Below are 14,359 nucleotides of genomic sequence, written 5' to 3'. Positions count from 1 at the left end.
GTGAGGGAGAGAGAGAGACATGGGGGGGGGGGCAAGAGTGAGGGAGAGAGAGACATTGGGGGGGGCAAGAGTGAGGGAGAGAGAGACATTAGGGGGGGGCAAGAGTGAGGGAGAGAGAGACATTAGGGGGGGGGGAGCAAGAGTGAGGGAGAGAGAGACATTAGGGGGGGGAGCAAGAGTGAGGGAGAGAGAGACATTAGGGGGGGGCAAGAGTGAGGGAGAGAGAGAGACATTGGGGGGGGCAAGAGTGAGGGAGAGAGAGACATTGGGGGGGGAGCAAGAGTGAGGGAGAGAGAGACATTAGGGGGGGGCAAGAGTGAGGGAGAGAGAGACATTAGGGGGGGGGGGCAAGAGTGAGGGAGAGAGAGACATTGGGGGGGGGCAAGAGTGAGGGAGAGAGAGACATTGGGGGGGGGGCAAGAGTGAGGGAGAGAGAGACATTAGGGGGGGGGAGCAAGAGTGAGGGAGAGAGAGAGACATTGGGGGGGGGCAAGAGTGAGGGAGAGAGAGACATTGGGGGGGGGCAAGAGTGAGGGAGAGAGAGAGACATTGGGGGGGGGGGGGCAAGAGTGAGGGAGAGAGAGACATTGGGGGGGGGCAAGAGTGAGGGAGAGAGAGACATTGGGGGGGGAGCAAGAGTGAGGGAGAGAGAGACATTAGGGGGGGGGCAAGAGTGAGGGAGAGAGAGACATTGGGGGGGGGCAAGAGTGAGGGAGAGAGAGACATTGGGGGGGGAGCAAGAGTGAGGGAGAGAGAGACATTAGGGGGGGGGGGGCAAGAGTGAGGGAGAGAGAGACATTGGGGGGGGGGGGGGGGGGGAGTGTTTGCGCAAGAAGGGCGTCTGCCCCAAAATGTCCATATCCCCACCAGAGCTGCGCTATTGATGTCATCAGTGTGGGACACACCCAGGCAGGCTACATGACACAGGCCCTTCAAGAGCCACAAGTACACACACACACACACACACACATATATGCACACAGAGACATGTGGTCATGCACAGAGCACAGCTGGAGACTCTGACACAGAACAGGACTCACAGAAATCTACCAAATCTCTGAAATCTCAAGACTCCCTTTAATAAGAAAGCTTAACACATCAGCTGCAGTAAGTCTAAAAAGTGCCAAAGTTGTAGTGAGAAAAATATGATATTTTTCAAGTTGCATAAGCTCACAAAATATTCAGCATTGTTTGACTCTTTGAAAATTGCAACTGTGTTTGTTACCTTTGGTCAGTCTAATTATTTAAATGGTCAAGACCATTTTTCAGTGAGTCCTGTGATTTCTCAGTCAGCCAGCTGACATGGCTATATTCAAGTCTGGGTATGTGTGTATGTTTTTGTGTGTGTGTGTGTGTGTGTGTGTGTGTGTGTGTGTGTGTGTGTGTGTGTGTGTGTGTGTGTGTGTGTGTGTGTGTGTGCATGTGTGTGTGTGTGTGTATGTGTGCGCATGTGTGAATGTGTGTATGTGTGCGCGCGCGCATTTTGAATGCATTTTGAACTCCCAGCACATCTTCACAGTGAGATAATCCCATCCCCAGGGAGATATGCCAACATTCAGTTCTGTGTGACAATGGCACACTAACACAACACACACACATACACACACGCACACACACACACACACACACACACACACACACACACACACACACACACACACACACACTCAACATAATACAGCACTCTGATTACCTCACACACCACACAAAACAATGTAGAAAAGTCAGGCTCCCCAGCCCACAGACACACACACACACACACACACACACACACACACACACACACCATCCCAACACCATCATGCAGTCCTGAAGCAACCAGGCAGTGAAGTATGGACCCAACAGACCCAACAACAGATCCACAGCTCCACCAGGACAACCAGCCAACGGACAAACACAGTCCTGTCTTCACCGAAGGGTACAGAAGAAACACTTTCAATCTTACTAGCAATCAACGTGGAAAAGTCTGAACATGGCCCCTAAGCTAACACTAGACTAATGTATACACCAAAATGGTGGTCAACGTAAAGAAAAAGAAAAGAAAGCAAAAACAGTAGAGAAGGATGCCAGCTGCACAGCGTTGTGTATAGAATTCTCCTCAGCGTTACCTTCTGTGTCATCTCAAACTCACGGCTTTTATATTGTGAGTCAGGAGGTTGTTTTTTAACAAAGTAAAAGTAATGGCAGGTTAATCCCCCGAGGGCGCTCATGTCGTCGATGACATGAAACACGGCTCCCTGCGTATTGTTTAAAATGTGTCGATGATTTTGCGTGTGTAAACATTTTAAGTTTACATTAAAGCTTACATTTTAGTTTACATTAAAGTTTACATTTTAGTTGATGTAATTAGCTTGCGCTTCTGTAGATGCTTTAGCTCAACATTTTGGATTGCTGTCAAAGTTTTAAAGTTATTGACCTAATTTTGCAAAAAATCACATGGGAAATCAGAAGGCTGAAAAAACAACTAAATACAACTGCGGCGGTTCTAAATCTGTGGCCCAATCCCAACTGAACCTGAGGCACGGGACCAGGCACGAGACCACAGCTGATGGATCAGAATTCAATGCAGGTTTTCAGCCAACACAGAAGGACGCTGAGAGAGTGGAGCAAACGCAGAACTCTCTCGCCCCCGCGGCCCGCGGCTCCCGACGGGGGCCGGCCGGCCGGCCGGCCGGCCGCGACTCTCCCCGGGCCCCCTGCCCCCACTCACCCGATCTGTCTGTTGGTGGAGGGCGCCTGGGTGATGACGGAACTGGACTGTGGCGAGGGCAAGGCCTGCTGGATCACGATGCTGCTCTCGTGGTTGGCCATGCGGGGGTGGGGCTGCTGGTGCTGGGTGTGGACTGCCTGCCCGTGAAGTGCAATATTCTGAGAACAGAGACGAGACGTGCGTCAGTCCGCCGATGACTCCTGCCGTCCGGCGGTAGAGCGGCCGGACGTTGTGACAGACGTACACCCATGTACCGTACGGGTTTGAAGCAAGTGTGAGGTGTAAAACTGACTCAGTGTGTGAATATGGTATAGAATGTGAGAAAACAACACAGCTGCTGGAAACTGAACAGAAAAATGTAATTTCTACGTCTCTCGTGAAGCGTTAGAGATCAAGTCATAGATAAATAAAGTGTCTGTGTGTGGTTGATCAAAGAAAGATGAACTGAAATACTATATCTTCAAAGACTCACAATTGTTACCAAGTACTTGGCACGTTTTCAAACCACCTTCTAAAAAACTTCAAACACTTAAAGTAACACAGATTTTGACACACCAAAACCAATACCACTTCTACCATTCAAAATGCACTTTTTTTTAAGTCATATTATTAAAATTGTTCCTGTTTCCAGTGGTAACAGCGCTGAGATTTTGCAAACGTTTTAGCAAACATTAAAGGAATGTCCCCTTCAAACCTATGAGTCTAATTGTGGAATCCAGCCAATATAAATAAAAATGTTTAAAAAATTAACATTTAAATGTGGGGCTACAATGTTTTGTTGATGTTTTTGTCTCTGAAACATGGGTAGATATAAGATAAGAGAAGTGAGAACTGTGATGAGGAAGTTAGCAGACTTGCGGTCCACTCAGGGACACTCCGGTATGAGGTTCGCTGGTGAAGGTCTGCTCTACACACCTCGGCTCTGAAGCCTAGAGGCCAAAACAACCAAGAAAACTGGGGAATCGTTTCCAAAATTGGTCCTAATTAGGGACTAAACTTCCCTGTCAGTAGACAGTGGGGGGGTGATGACTGAACATGTACATCGTGTAGCTCATCCACTGTAATGTACTGTATTACCACATGTTCTGTAATGTATGATAGTTGCCTAGACATCCAGAAAACCCATCACTTCCTTTTCCAATTAATTTACACTAAAAATATCCAGGAAATATATGAATGCTGATTCAGACAAGTTCCGTGTTCTGCTTCTAGACCACTCACCAACGTGCGTCCGCCTCGGGCTGGAGGACAGGCTCGGTCCGGATTCCACACGAACACACAGCCTAGTCTTCAAAAGTTTCATTCTTCTCAAAGGTTTAAGACGACAGGCTGAATTCCTAGCCCAGGGCCATGTCTGAGTTGCCCCTCTTCACCTGGCCGCCAGAAGCCATAGCTCTTACCTTATAACTTTACTTCTTCACTGAGCTAAGCAAAAACCTGTGCCAACCTGCTAACTCCAGACCGTGGCCGGTCCACTCTCAACTGCACAAGTGAACTGCTCACAATACCCAGGAATCAGCCAGCGTTCTCCATGTTTGTCTCACTAACACAGCTCAGTTCAAAACGTTCACAGCCATGCCGTAGTTATTGGCCACCCTAGGTTGTGCTGTGTGAGTGTGAGTACCCATAACCCTCAGTTCTGTGGAGGCACAGGCCCACATCACAGTCCTGAGAGATTATTGTGCAGACATCACAATTACATTATTCTCCGTGAGACACAGACAGTTATGAAGCATGTCTGAAACATGGCTGAATTATGAAACATGTTGTGGTTTAAATGCCACACTAAATCTGATTAAGAGGAGAAACTCTCTGCTGTAGCCTATTCTTGACATAGACTTTATTGATCCAGTTGGCTGGTTAGCTGGCACTACATCTGCCAGTGTGTGTGTGTGTGTGTGTGTGTGTGTGTGTGTGTGTGTGTGTGTGTGTGTGTGTGTGTGTGTGTGTGTGTGTGTGTGTGTGTGTGTGTACGTGGAAGTGTGCATGGGTGTAGGTGGGTGTGTGCTCTTAAGTGAGGTTTTGGTTTTCAGTACAACATCCATCAACAAGTTCAAGAATATGACCACTAGCTCACGTCTATATTCATGTACGTGTGTGAGAAACTGTTCACACCTTTTGTAGTGCAGTTCCTGTAGTGTGTGAGTGCTGTCTGTGCGGACGGGCCCTGCCTTCCCACCTGTTTGCTGTCCTCCTGTTCTTGAGCCTTGCAGAACTCCTGCTCGATGGAGCAGTCCAGCTCGCTGAACAAACCCACCTCCTCACAGTTCTTCAAGAACCGCGTTGGTGTGGGCGTCTGATCTGCACACACAGAACAAAGTACGAGCTGAAGGTTTAGCGGACCTTGAAACGAGACTTATTAGAGCATCTGCTAGATTGTATTTCAATCCCCTAAAAATGTTTGGTTCTTCAGAACATAAAGCCCATAAGTCATTTTGAGCGTACATAAAGCAGATTGTACATGCTGCAGTATACGGAAGCATTTGTTTTGTATACAAGTGTAGCGTGTTTGTTTAATTCCACCAAGCTTTACTATAATGTGCTGAATATTCTCTGTATTGTGGTGGGAATGATACAATTTACAATGCAAGGTTTTTTGTTTTTTTTTACAGCAGTTGATGTTAAGCGCTCGGTCAACAGTGTTCATAGAATCAAACCCATTATCAAACTCTGCGAGCACTTAACGCGCGGTTAAGTCTAGACTGTAATTTTCATTGTGGGTTAGATAAAGTATATGATAATACGCTGTGTGGTTTTAATTGTGGCTAGACATTGCCATCTATGACATGCCCAGTGAGGTGCATGCTTAACCTTAGATTATTTAGATTATTTATCTTGGATTATTTATTTATCTGAGCTGAGTTGGGGGGGTGGGGGGGTGGAGGAGAACAGAACTACACAGACTAAAGGAGCAAATCTAACCCAGCGAGAAAAGACGTTAGAGAGTGAACAGATGAGACAGCAGAGGGTCGTGCGAAAGGGAGAGAGTGAGCGAGAGAAGTCAGGAGAAGGAGTGAGCGAGTGAGCAAGGGGGTTAAGAGGGCAGATGGATGGACTGAATGTAAAAGAATGCGCGCCTTAAAGGAAACCCAACGCCGTAGCGCCGCTCAGGCTCGAAACCCAATCCGCCTCCCTGACAAGGGTAAATAATGAAGAGGAGGAATCACAGCACTGCTGGGGAGGAAGAGGGGAGGAAGAGTGCCCAGCCGGGGTCCACAACACCTCGCCATCTCCTCCACTTACATACGCGCCTCTCAACCATGTACGTGTAATGCCTCTTAAAGGGGCAATTAGAACAGCCCAGCGTTTTATATATCGACTGGCACATCAAAGCAATACAGAGATTTTGTTTTGTTTTGTTTTTTTTTGTGAGGTCGCATGGCAAACGTTTTAGTTTATGTAGTTTTAAACCTTCCCGAATGTTATCTAAGGTAAGCGCCGAGAGGCGTTTGTCACAGGTGCCTGCACTTTTATACTCAAAATAGTGTGAATGGCTGCACTCGGCTGTGGAATCTGTCTCTAAACCCGCACTCTGGGTTTTGCCCTGTTTTCATCACGGCGATTGTGGTCATGGGGTTTGTTTGGTTTCATCTTGAGGCGGCCAGCCCTCTAATTGCCACGGGGCCGTGGATGCACAAGTGATAGGGGGGATTAGAGGACTGAGCTAGGGGGCAGTGCAAATATTATTTTAAGCACATAGTTCCGCGTTTAAGACTTCATCCAGCACATAATGGGCAGACTAATGCACTATAATCAAAGACAGACGTCAAGTGAAGTCTCAGATGGTCCGCAGAGCTCATTGGTCTTTCTGTGTGTGTGTGTCTGGGGGCACACGCGCTTGTGTGTGTGTGTGTATGTGCGTGCGTTTGTGCGTGCATGCATGCATGTGTGTGTGTGTGTGTGTGTGTTCGTGCAAGCATGCAAGCGTTTGTATGTATGTGCATGTGTGCGTACACAATAGTGTGTGTATTCATACATTTGTGTGTGTGTGTGTGTGTGTGTGTGTGTGTGTGTGTGTGTGTGTGTGTGTGTGTGTGTGTGTGTGTGTGTATGTCCATGTGTGCTTGTGCCCCTCTCACCTGATAGCATGTTGTCATTTTTGATAGAGGGGAATTTGAGGGTCATCTCATGTTTGTGGCGGTGAATCATTAGATGGTCTTCTGTGGGAAAACGCTGCCGGGTGCAGAAACAGGCGGCCCAAAACAATTGTGGTTTAGAGTCGTGATTAAAAACAGACAGTAGCACTTGTTTCCGTTTCTAGTTTAGCAGAAGTCACCAGAAAAGCTCGAAACGGTATGGATTCTTGTGAAGGTTTATTCATGATGGTACTCATGATTCATAGAGCATGCAGTAAGCATGTACAAATAGTACTGTGCAAATATATCTTACTGTGCAAGTGTTTTTACGAGAATGTACAAAGATGAGGTGCGTCCTGTTAACCGCATCAGATGACGCTCGTCTTTTAATCTCACAATCTCATTAGATCAAAAATAATTTATTCCTCACTACAATTCTTAAATTGGATTTTACAAATAATGGGACATTTTAACAGGCCTAACATAAAAATGAGTACACATAAAACTCATCAGAAAAACACTTTAAATAACATGTGCTACTTCGGGCTACGTTTTAGCAACATGAACCATGTAGTGAACCAGACATCTACAGAAACACGGTGGCTTCACATCAGAAGACCGGAGGGTTAACAGTTTTCTTAGCAGGGTAGCGTTTCACTGTTTTCTGTGCAACAGCGGTTCTCTTTGAGTCACGATGTCTCGGGTTACAGGTGCGATCCTCCCCGTTATTGTTACTGCGGACTCACCTGGGAGCAGCCGGGGGCGCTGCACACGAACGGCCTTTCCTGCTCGGAGTTCATCACTGTCACCGGCTCCTCATAAACCTTCACACAAAGAAGCAAAGAAATCAACGTCCCAGCCGCCTACGGGACACCGTGGCAGATGTAGCCGTTCGCATTGTGTGACGGCCGTATTGTGTGCCCGTGGTATTCCGGGCGACCCGCGGGCACCTCGCTGGAGTCTCGGTGGGGGTTTAGTTGCGACTTTCGTGAGTTGTCGCAGTCGTGTTCGTGTGGGAGGACAGTTAGGAGGAGGAGGGATGCTCGAGAGCCTATTTTTCTGGCCTGAGGTGTCACACAGCCCGCCACACAGGTGTAAATTATCCGCTACTCGGTACAGTTATCAACAAGGACCGGAAAACAACAAAACTACCGTTCCCCGGTCACAGTCTCGACTCTTCATCACGGCTCTCTTCTCGGTATCCGGCCAATCATGTCTTTAGCTCCGATGATGAGGTAATCTTCTAAACTGACTGCTAATAACAGTAAATGTCAGAGTCTCTATTCATTAGGGTGATAATGAGTGTGACAGCATCAAATAGACAGGAATGTCATTTATAAACAGAGGCATGGCGAGGAACTATGTCTCAAAACACTGGCAAAACTTTCAGCAATTTTTAGTGTTCATCTTACAAGTAGTCTATATATTTCTCTCCATCAGTGATGAAGAATCCCCCCCCCCTCTCTCTCTCTCTCTCTCCCCAGCAAGATCCCAATTGTTCAGTGCCACCATGCTGCTAAATACCATTGGTGACAGCCCGACAATGGAATGGTATGTCAGCTATTCTGTTTCCCACATGCGGTGTGTAGCTTCAGCCATTCCAACGCCACGCTGATGGTCGCTAGTTTTGCAGGCGGTTCTGTTACGGACTCGCCTTCCACCATCCCCGGTTGTCTCCACGGGGATCAGGCCCCAGGGACCAGGCCTCTGGGCTGTGGAATATCCAGGTCAGCATGTGCCTCGGGGGGCTCAGGAGGTTACTTCTATTTCCAGAGATGAGGCTATAGGGGAGCTCGCCGTGCAAGTGGGCCCTCTTAGCGCCTGGGTTATCTTATGCAACTCAGTGACTGTACGTCTATGATTAGACCCTGAGCTGAAGTTCACACTTGGCTAGATCGACCCGAGGTAGTCCAAACCCACATGCACTGATGACTCTGCACGGTGCAGTGATGCCTTGGCCCTGTCCGCCTCTAACGAAAGCCGTGCTTTCAAAAACGAACGGAACCGAACTTGGACTTTATGATGCTGTTCTACACGCTCCATGTTAGTACGAGTGGCCTACAACAGCCTAATAAGAAACAGTGAATAAGGCAGGCCAGCCTGACCAGACTCCTCCATACCCACCAGTGAAGTCCGACTAATGGCCATGGACCACAGTATGTACTGACACGCTGGGTAGACACGCAGAAACACTTCTCCTTCAAAGTACATGTAAAATAAATATGTTAGGGGCTCTGGGAGATGAAAAAGGAGGCACATAGAGCTCTCTTCAGACGTCTTCAGGTGAAGCCTCTCTGGGGACACAGGGGTTATACTGCCTGAACGCCTTCATACACAGTTTGCATGGGAATTTTTTTCCCTGATCGGTCTAGCCAACTGTTTCCTCTCATGCAGTCAAAACATTCAAATTTGGCGTTATGTTAACCAGAGCAGTTTCCCTACTGACAAGCCTTTGGGCATAACCCCACCAGCCAGGCCCCAGCGCATGGCCCTCTGGGATATATAGTCTGGTCTGGACAGGGTGCCTCTGTCAGAGAACTAGAGTGATGAGAACCAACAATAAGAATCTCTCTCTCTCTCTCTCTCTGTCTCTCTCTCTCTCTCTCTCTCTCTCACACACACACACATATACACACACAAACACTTTCTCCATCTCTCTGTCTCTCACTCCCTCTCCATCTCTCTCATACACACTCTCTTTCCATTTCACTCCCCAATGCCTTTCTCACACTCTCTATGTCTCCCTCACTCTCTCTGTTTCTCACTCTCTCTCTCTGTCTCAGTCTGTGTGTGTGTCTCAGTTTCTGTGTGTGTCTCAGTCTCTGTGTGTGTCTCACTCTCTTTGTGTATCTCACTCTCTGTGTCTCACTCTGTGTGTGTGTGTCTCTCTCTTTCTGTCCACTCTTCCTTTGAAATGGCCTCTCTGACGGTTTAATAGTGTACTAAGCATTTGCTCTTACACCTGTACATACAGCATCAGCCAGCGCGGCTCTTTCTCTCTGTGTAATCCTACTAAGCTCTTCACCAATACAAGCCAAGACTCAGTGTGTTTGCAGCTGCACGCCCATTAAGACCAGTCTGGCACCAATCAGCCTGCTTGGATTCCCTGGGTAATTTAGATCCTGACAATTTGATAAATTGTCCGATAAATTAATCACCGGCCTTATGCTAAAATCTGGCTAAATCACACCTAAAACCCAAGCGGGTCTACTGTGAGTGGCTGTGTTCAAAGGTATAAGGCCACTTACACGCAAGTGTTTGGGTGTTGTGGCAAGTTTGTATCTGTTCCCGCAGCCGGCCACTAGATTCAGGATCATCAGAGGTGACGTAAAGGAGCCTGTGCTGGGTTATTCTGGTGCAAAGGTGTCATGGCTGGCCTAATTCAAACAGCAGATCTCATAGTGCAACCTGATCAGAGCCCTCCGGTCCATGCCGGCATCTCACACTGTGCACATGTTCTAACGCAAGTGGCCACCAGCCCAGCTCTGTACTATACACACCTCAAAAAGCCTGTCATCACCACAGGATCAGGTACGATTCCCCCACCACCACCACTACCACCACCACCCTGCCTCCCCACCCACATCTTTTAGATACTCTTTAGAGTTTCGCACAGACGACATTGGCCTGTCATACTGAAGGTGACTTGCCTGTGTCATGCAGAGCAAAGGGACCACACTGACTTACCGGCGATATGTTTGCACTTAGCAGAGGAAATATGGTTAGATTTCACAGTAAGTGAGACCTGATGTGGGAGCAGCGAAGGATTCAGGAGTCAGAGCACAATTTCACAGGGACCTCTCTTCCCCAGAGTTCGGGAAAAGAACTCCCTCTCTCTCTCCCAAAGTTCAGGAGAGGACCTCACGCTCTCTCCCAAGGTTCAGTTACGAGAGGAACTCTCTCTCTCTCTCTCTCTTCCAAGTTTCAGAAGAGGACCTCTCTTTGCTTATGTTTAGGAGAGGTACTCTTTCTCTCTCTTTCTCCCTCTCTCTAAAAGGTTCAGGAGAGAATTCAAACAGTATGGCAATGGAGAAGGCAAGCGAAGGTTATGACAAGCACAAACTTGCACTGCGATTAAATCCATCCCCAGCACGCACACACGCACGCACACACATATAAGCACACAAACACATACACGCACTCACTAACACACTACCTTTGACAGCACAAGTTCAAGGTTGGATCAGCACAAGCCCTGAAGCAGGGAATAAAGCCCACACTGACAACGCTCTGAATGTCATGAACCCCTCCTAACGATGGGACCGAAGGGCCCGCTGAGGTCGCTCCAGTCACAGCCAATCACATGTCCTTAAACGTAAACTGGAGCAAGATAACTCACAATCGCTCATACCTAGGGCTAACATATGCTATGAATAACAATAATAATGACCATTTACTCTGTGTGATTGCTTACTATCTCCACAAATGTTTACTATGTTGCTTACTATCTCCACAAAAGTAACACAACTAACTTTGCGACTCAGTGCCACAAATATCAGCAAGATTATTTTGAGCATGACTACGTAATCAAAAAGATTTGCTCAGAAATGATATCATAAACCAGTGGTATTTGGATCTTTAATATCTTACCTTAAAAAGTCTTCAAGAAAAAAAAATATTGTAACATATATTGTAACTTGAGGAAACATTTTGACTTTATTTATGATATAATGATCACTTCTTTATTTATTTACGATATAATGATCACTTCTTTCATCCCTCCTCCCCTCCAAATATGTATACATGCACACACACATATTGTAAGATATATATATATATATATATATATATGAGATATGATTATATATATATGAGATATGATTATATATTACAGTTTATTCCACTTAATAACTAGGTATGTCTATATTTCATAATGCTTTTAATTTAAATGTAAATTTTATAGAGCATTTAATTATTGATCAACTTATTTTCAATTCTTCTATTTGCAAGACTATTAGCTTGGAAGAATGCCAAGAGAATACTACTCTAGTGAACTAAACATTTGTGCTATGAATTAAAGGCAATACAATTCAGCATTAGTCAATTAACCAAAATGTCATTACTTTTACTCTATAGAACACATTTTATAGAACTCTTACAACTCAGTACTTTTAGTCTATATAACTAACTTACAGTACTGAATTTTCCTTATAACAACGTACTTCTAAAAATTGAGCTTAATTTTAAACCGAGAGAAGTCACTGTTCAGTTACAAGTTATTATTTCAAACATGGTTTAACGTAATACAATGACGTTTTATTATAGCAGGTTTATAAAATGCTACTATTATTATTATTAGTAGTAGTAGTAGTAGTAGTAGTAGTAGTAGTAGTAGTAGTATTGCTGTTGTTATTATTGGTGTTAGTTGCACTGTTATTGTTATTTTTGTACACTAGGAGTAATGGTCATTATCATCCATGTTAATTAGGCACTTAATTTATTCCTACTGCTGAGACTAAATATCACCATTCATGTGCTGTGACCGTAGGTTAATACAAACCTCCAGCTCGTAAGGTTTTTAAAAACACGATTATGCTTCGTCAGCACAAGCCCTGAATCCTTCAATAACTCGGCGGTTAATCAAATACTCCGACTGCCTGCAGAATGACGTAATGCTTAGATGCGTGGTGTTTTTACTGAAGGAAAAGAAACTACAAACATGATCCCCACTGAAATCTATTACGTCGACTGGCATTCTTTGGGACAGTAAACCGTTTCCCTACGTATTAAAGTTATACAAAGCGTTAAAGGAGTCAGGCGGGTAATCTGTCAGTGCCCTTGCGACCGGGACGGGACAACACAAAAGCTCGTGTTAGGATATTGGGGCAAAAGTTAGCCGAGAATGAACCAGGCTGCGCACGTCCCGCTGAATAAAACTGTCTACCGGTTGCACGTTGCTTCACGGGACAATGCACAACACTTGTCACGCAGGAGACTGGTGCTATAGCCATGCACGAACCGCCAAAGACAAACCTCAGTGGCACCTCAGTGACAGCTTTATGTGAGCAACAACGCGGCACTCTGCGTGAACTTCTCCACTAAACACACATCATGGTCCTCAGAAGTACAGTCTAAATGGGTAGTAAAACACAGAGCACACATCCTTACTGTACTGAGGACTCGCTGCCCCGATTCTAAAGAGAAGAAACCGTGCAACTAACTTCTAGAAATAAAACACGAGGAAAAATACTGAGATATACACGTTAGAAGATCAGTAAAACCACAACTCACGTCGCGCAAATTCCGTGGGAGAACTTAAAAATCTGTTGCCGTGAATCACAAAGCAAGTTGTCACTTCTTCAGACTCGGGAGAATAGGCATTGTAGTGGTACGAAGTCAGTTTACAACCTGCAAGTGCACGCTTTTTGCAACACAACACGACCGTACCGAGTTTAGTGCCGTCCAAACAACTTACCGCAGAAGTCTAGAGAAGATGCAACACTCTTTCTGAAGGAACCACGTTGGACTGAGAAAAGATTACAATACGATCTATTTAGAGAAGCATTACATCACCCTTTGGTGACGTCACGTGGGATTCCTGAACTTCTAAATCATTGCGGTCCGTAGAGGCGGGGCGAGCGAGACGAAGGCAGATCCGGTGACTGGACGTACAAGACGGCTGGGCGTAACGTGGGTGTGGCTGTCGAGACGGCAACACTAACAGCTGTCTGGTTTCAAGTTGTTATTGCTTATTGCAGGACAGCAACGAACAGAACCGATTTTGGTTGTAAGAGATGAGCCTGTCTAAGAACAGGTCAGTCTTAGAGTTTTATATGTAGTACTTAGTCTAATCCCCTAATGTTTATGTCAAGTTATTGAACAAACTGTTGAAACATTGAAAAATATAAATGACAGTAAAAAAATTAATTCAATTGCACGCAACACACACACGCACACAAACACATACAGACACATACACACACACACACACACACACACACACACACACACACACACACACCCACCCACACACACACACACGCACACAAACACATACAGACACATACAGACACATACACACACACACACACACACACACACACACACACACACACACACACACACACACACACACACACACACGGTTATACACTTGGGACACTTTTTGGTTTCATCTGTGGTTTGCAAGCCAGTGGGACTAATTGCACCAGGCTCACTAGTGTGTCAGTGTTCTTACTAAATAATGAACGTACCAGGGTAAATAAATAATTGCCAGGATTATGTCTGCCTGTAAGTGTTGGATTTACAAGATGGTGTTTCAGAATCAAAGCTCTATCTTGAGATAATTGCCAAGTAGATGTAATACAATGCACGTAATATTGTAGCACCACTCAGAACTTATTTCTGAAGAAGACTTTAATTTTTGACTTCCATAAGCTTATTCTGTTTAGATACATACATATGCTTGGTAGTAAATTTGCTCTGTTGTCCAAAACATCATCTTTTTCACAAAACCTTTCACAAAAAAAAACTACAATTTTACTAACATTTTTTTTTACTACACCACATCTTTACTACCATAAGCAATAGTTCCTACCTGCAATATACATCACATCATTATACCAGGACTGGT

The 14,359-nt window shown here is 45.6% G+C and overlaps 1 protein-coding gene across 4 annotated transcripts in view; it reads right to left on the bottom strand.

Moving 5' to 3' along the window:
• creb5b (cAMP responsive element binding protein 5b) overlaps nucleotides 1-13,333 on the bottom strand; it is a 48,459-nt gene extending 35,126 nt beyond the window's left edge. For 3 of the 4 annotated variants that reach the window (XM_076970728.1, XM_076970730.1, XM_076970731.1), the window contains exons 1-5: nucleotides 13,202-13,333; nucleotides 7,533-7,610; nucleotides 6,790-6,883; nucleotides 4,890-5,011; nucleotides 2,711-2,868 (exon numbers count right to left, since the gene is read on the bottom strand). In XM_076970728.1, the coding sequence (XP_076826843.1) occupies nucleotides 2,711-2,868; nucleotides 4,890-5,011; nucleotides 6,790-6,883; nucleotides 7,533-7,586 (428 nt within the window). In that variant the 5' untranslated portion in view covers nucleotides 7,587-7,610; nucleotides 13,202-13,333. The other variant, XM_076970729.1, reaches the window with a different exon arrangement.
• Between the last annotated feature and the right edge of the window lie 1,026 nt (nucleotides 13,334-14,359).

Source organism: Brachyhypopomus gauderio, chromosome 13 (genome assembly GCF_052324685.1).
Source record: "Brachyhypopomus gauderio isolate BG-103 chromosome 13, BGAUD_0.2, whole genome shotgun sequence".
NCBI lineage: Eukaryota > Metazoa > Chordata > Actinopteri > Gymnotiformes > Hypopomidae > Brachyhypopomus > Brachyhypopomus gauderio.
The sequence above is the reverse complement of the archived record's forward strand: the minus strand, read 5'-3'. Positions and strand labels throughout refer to the sequence as shown.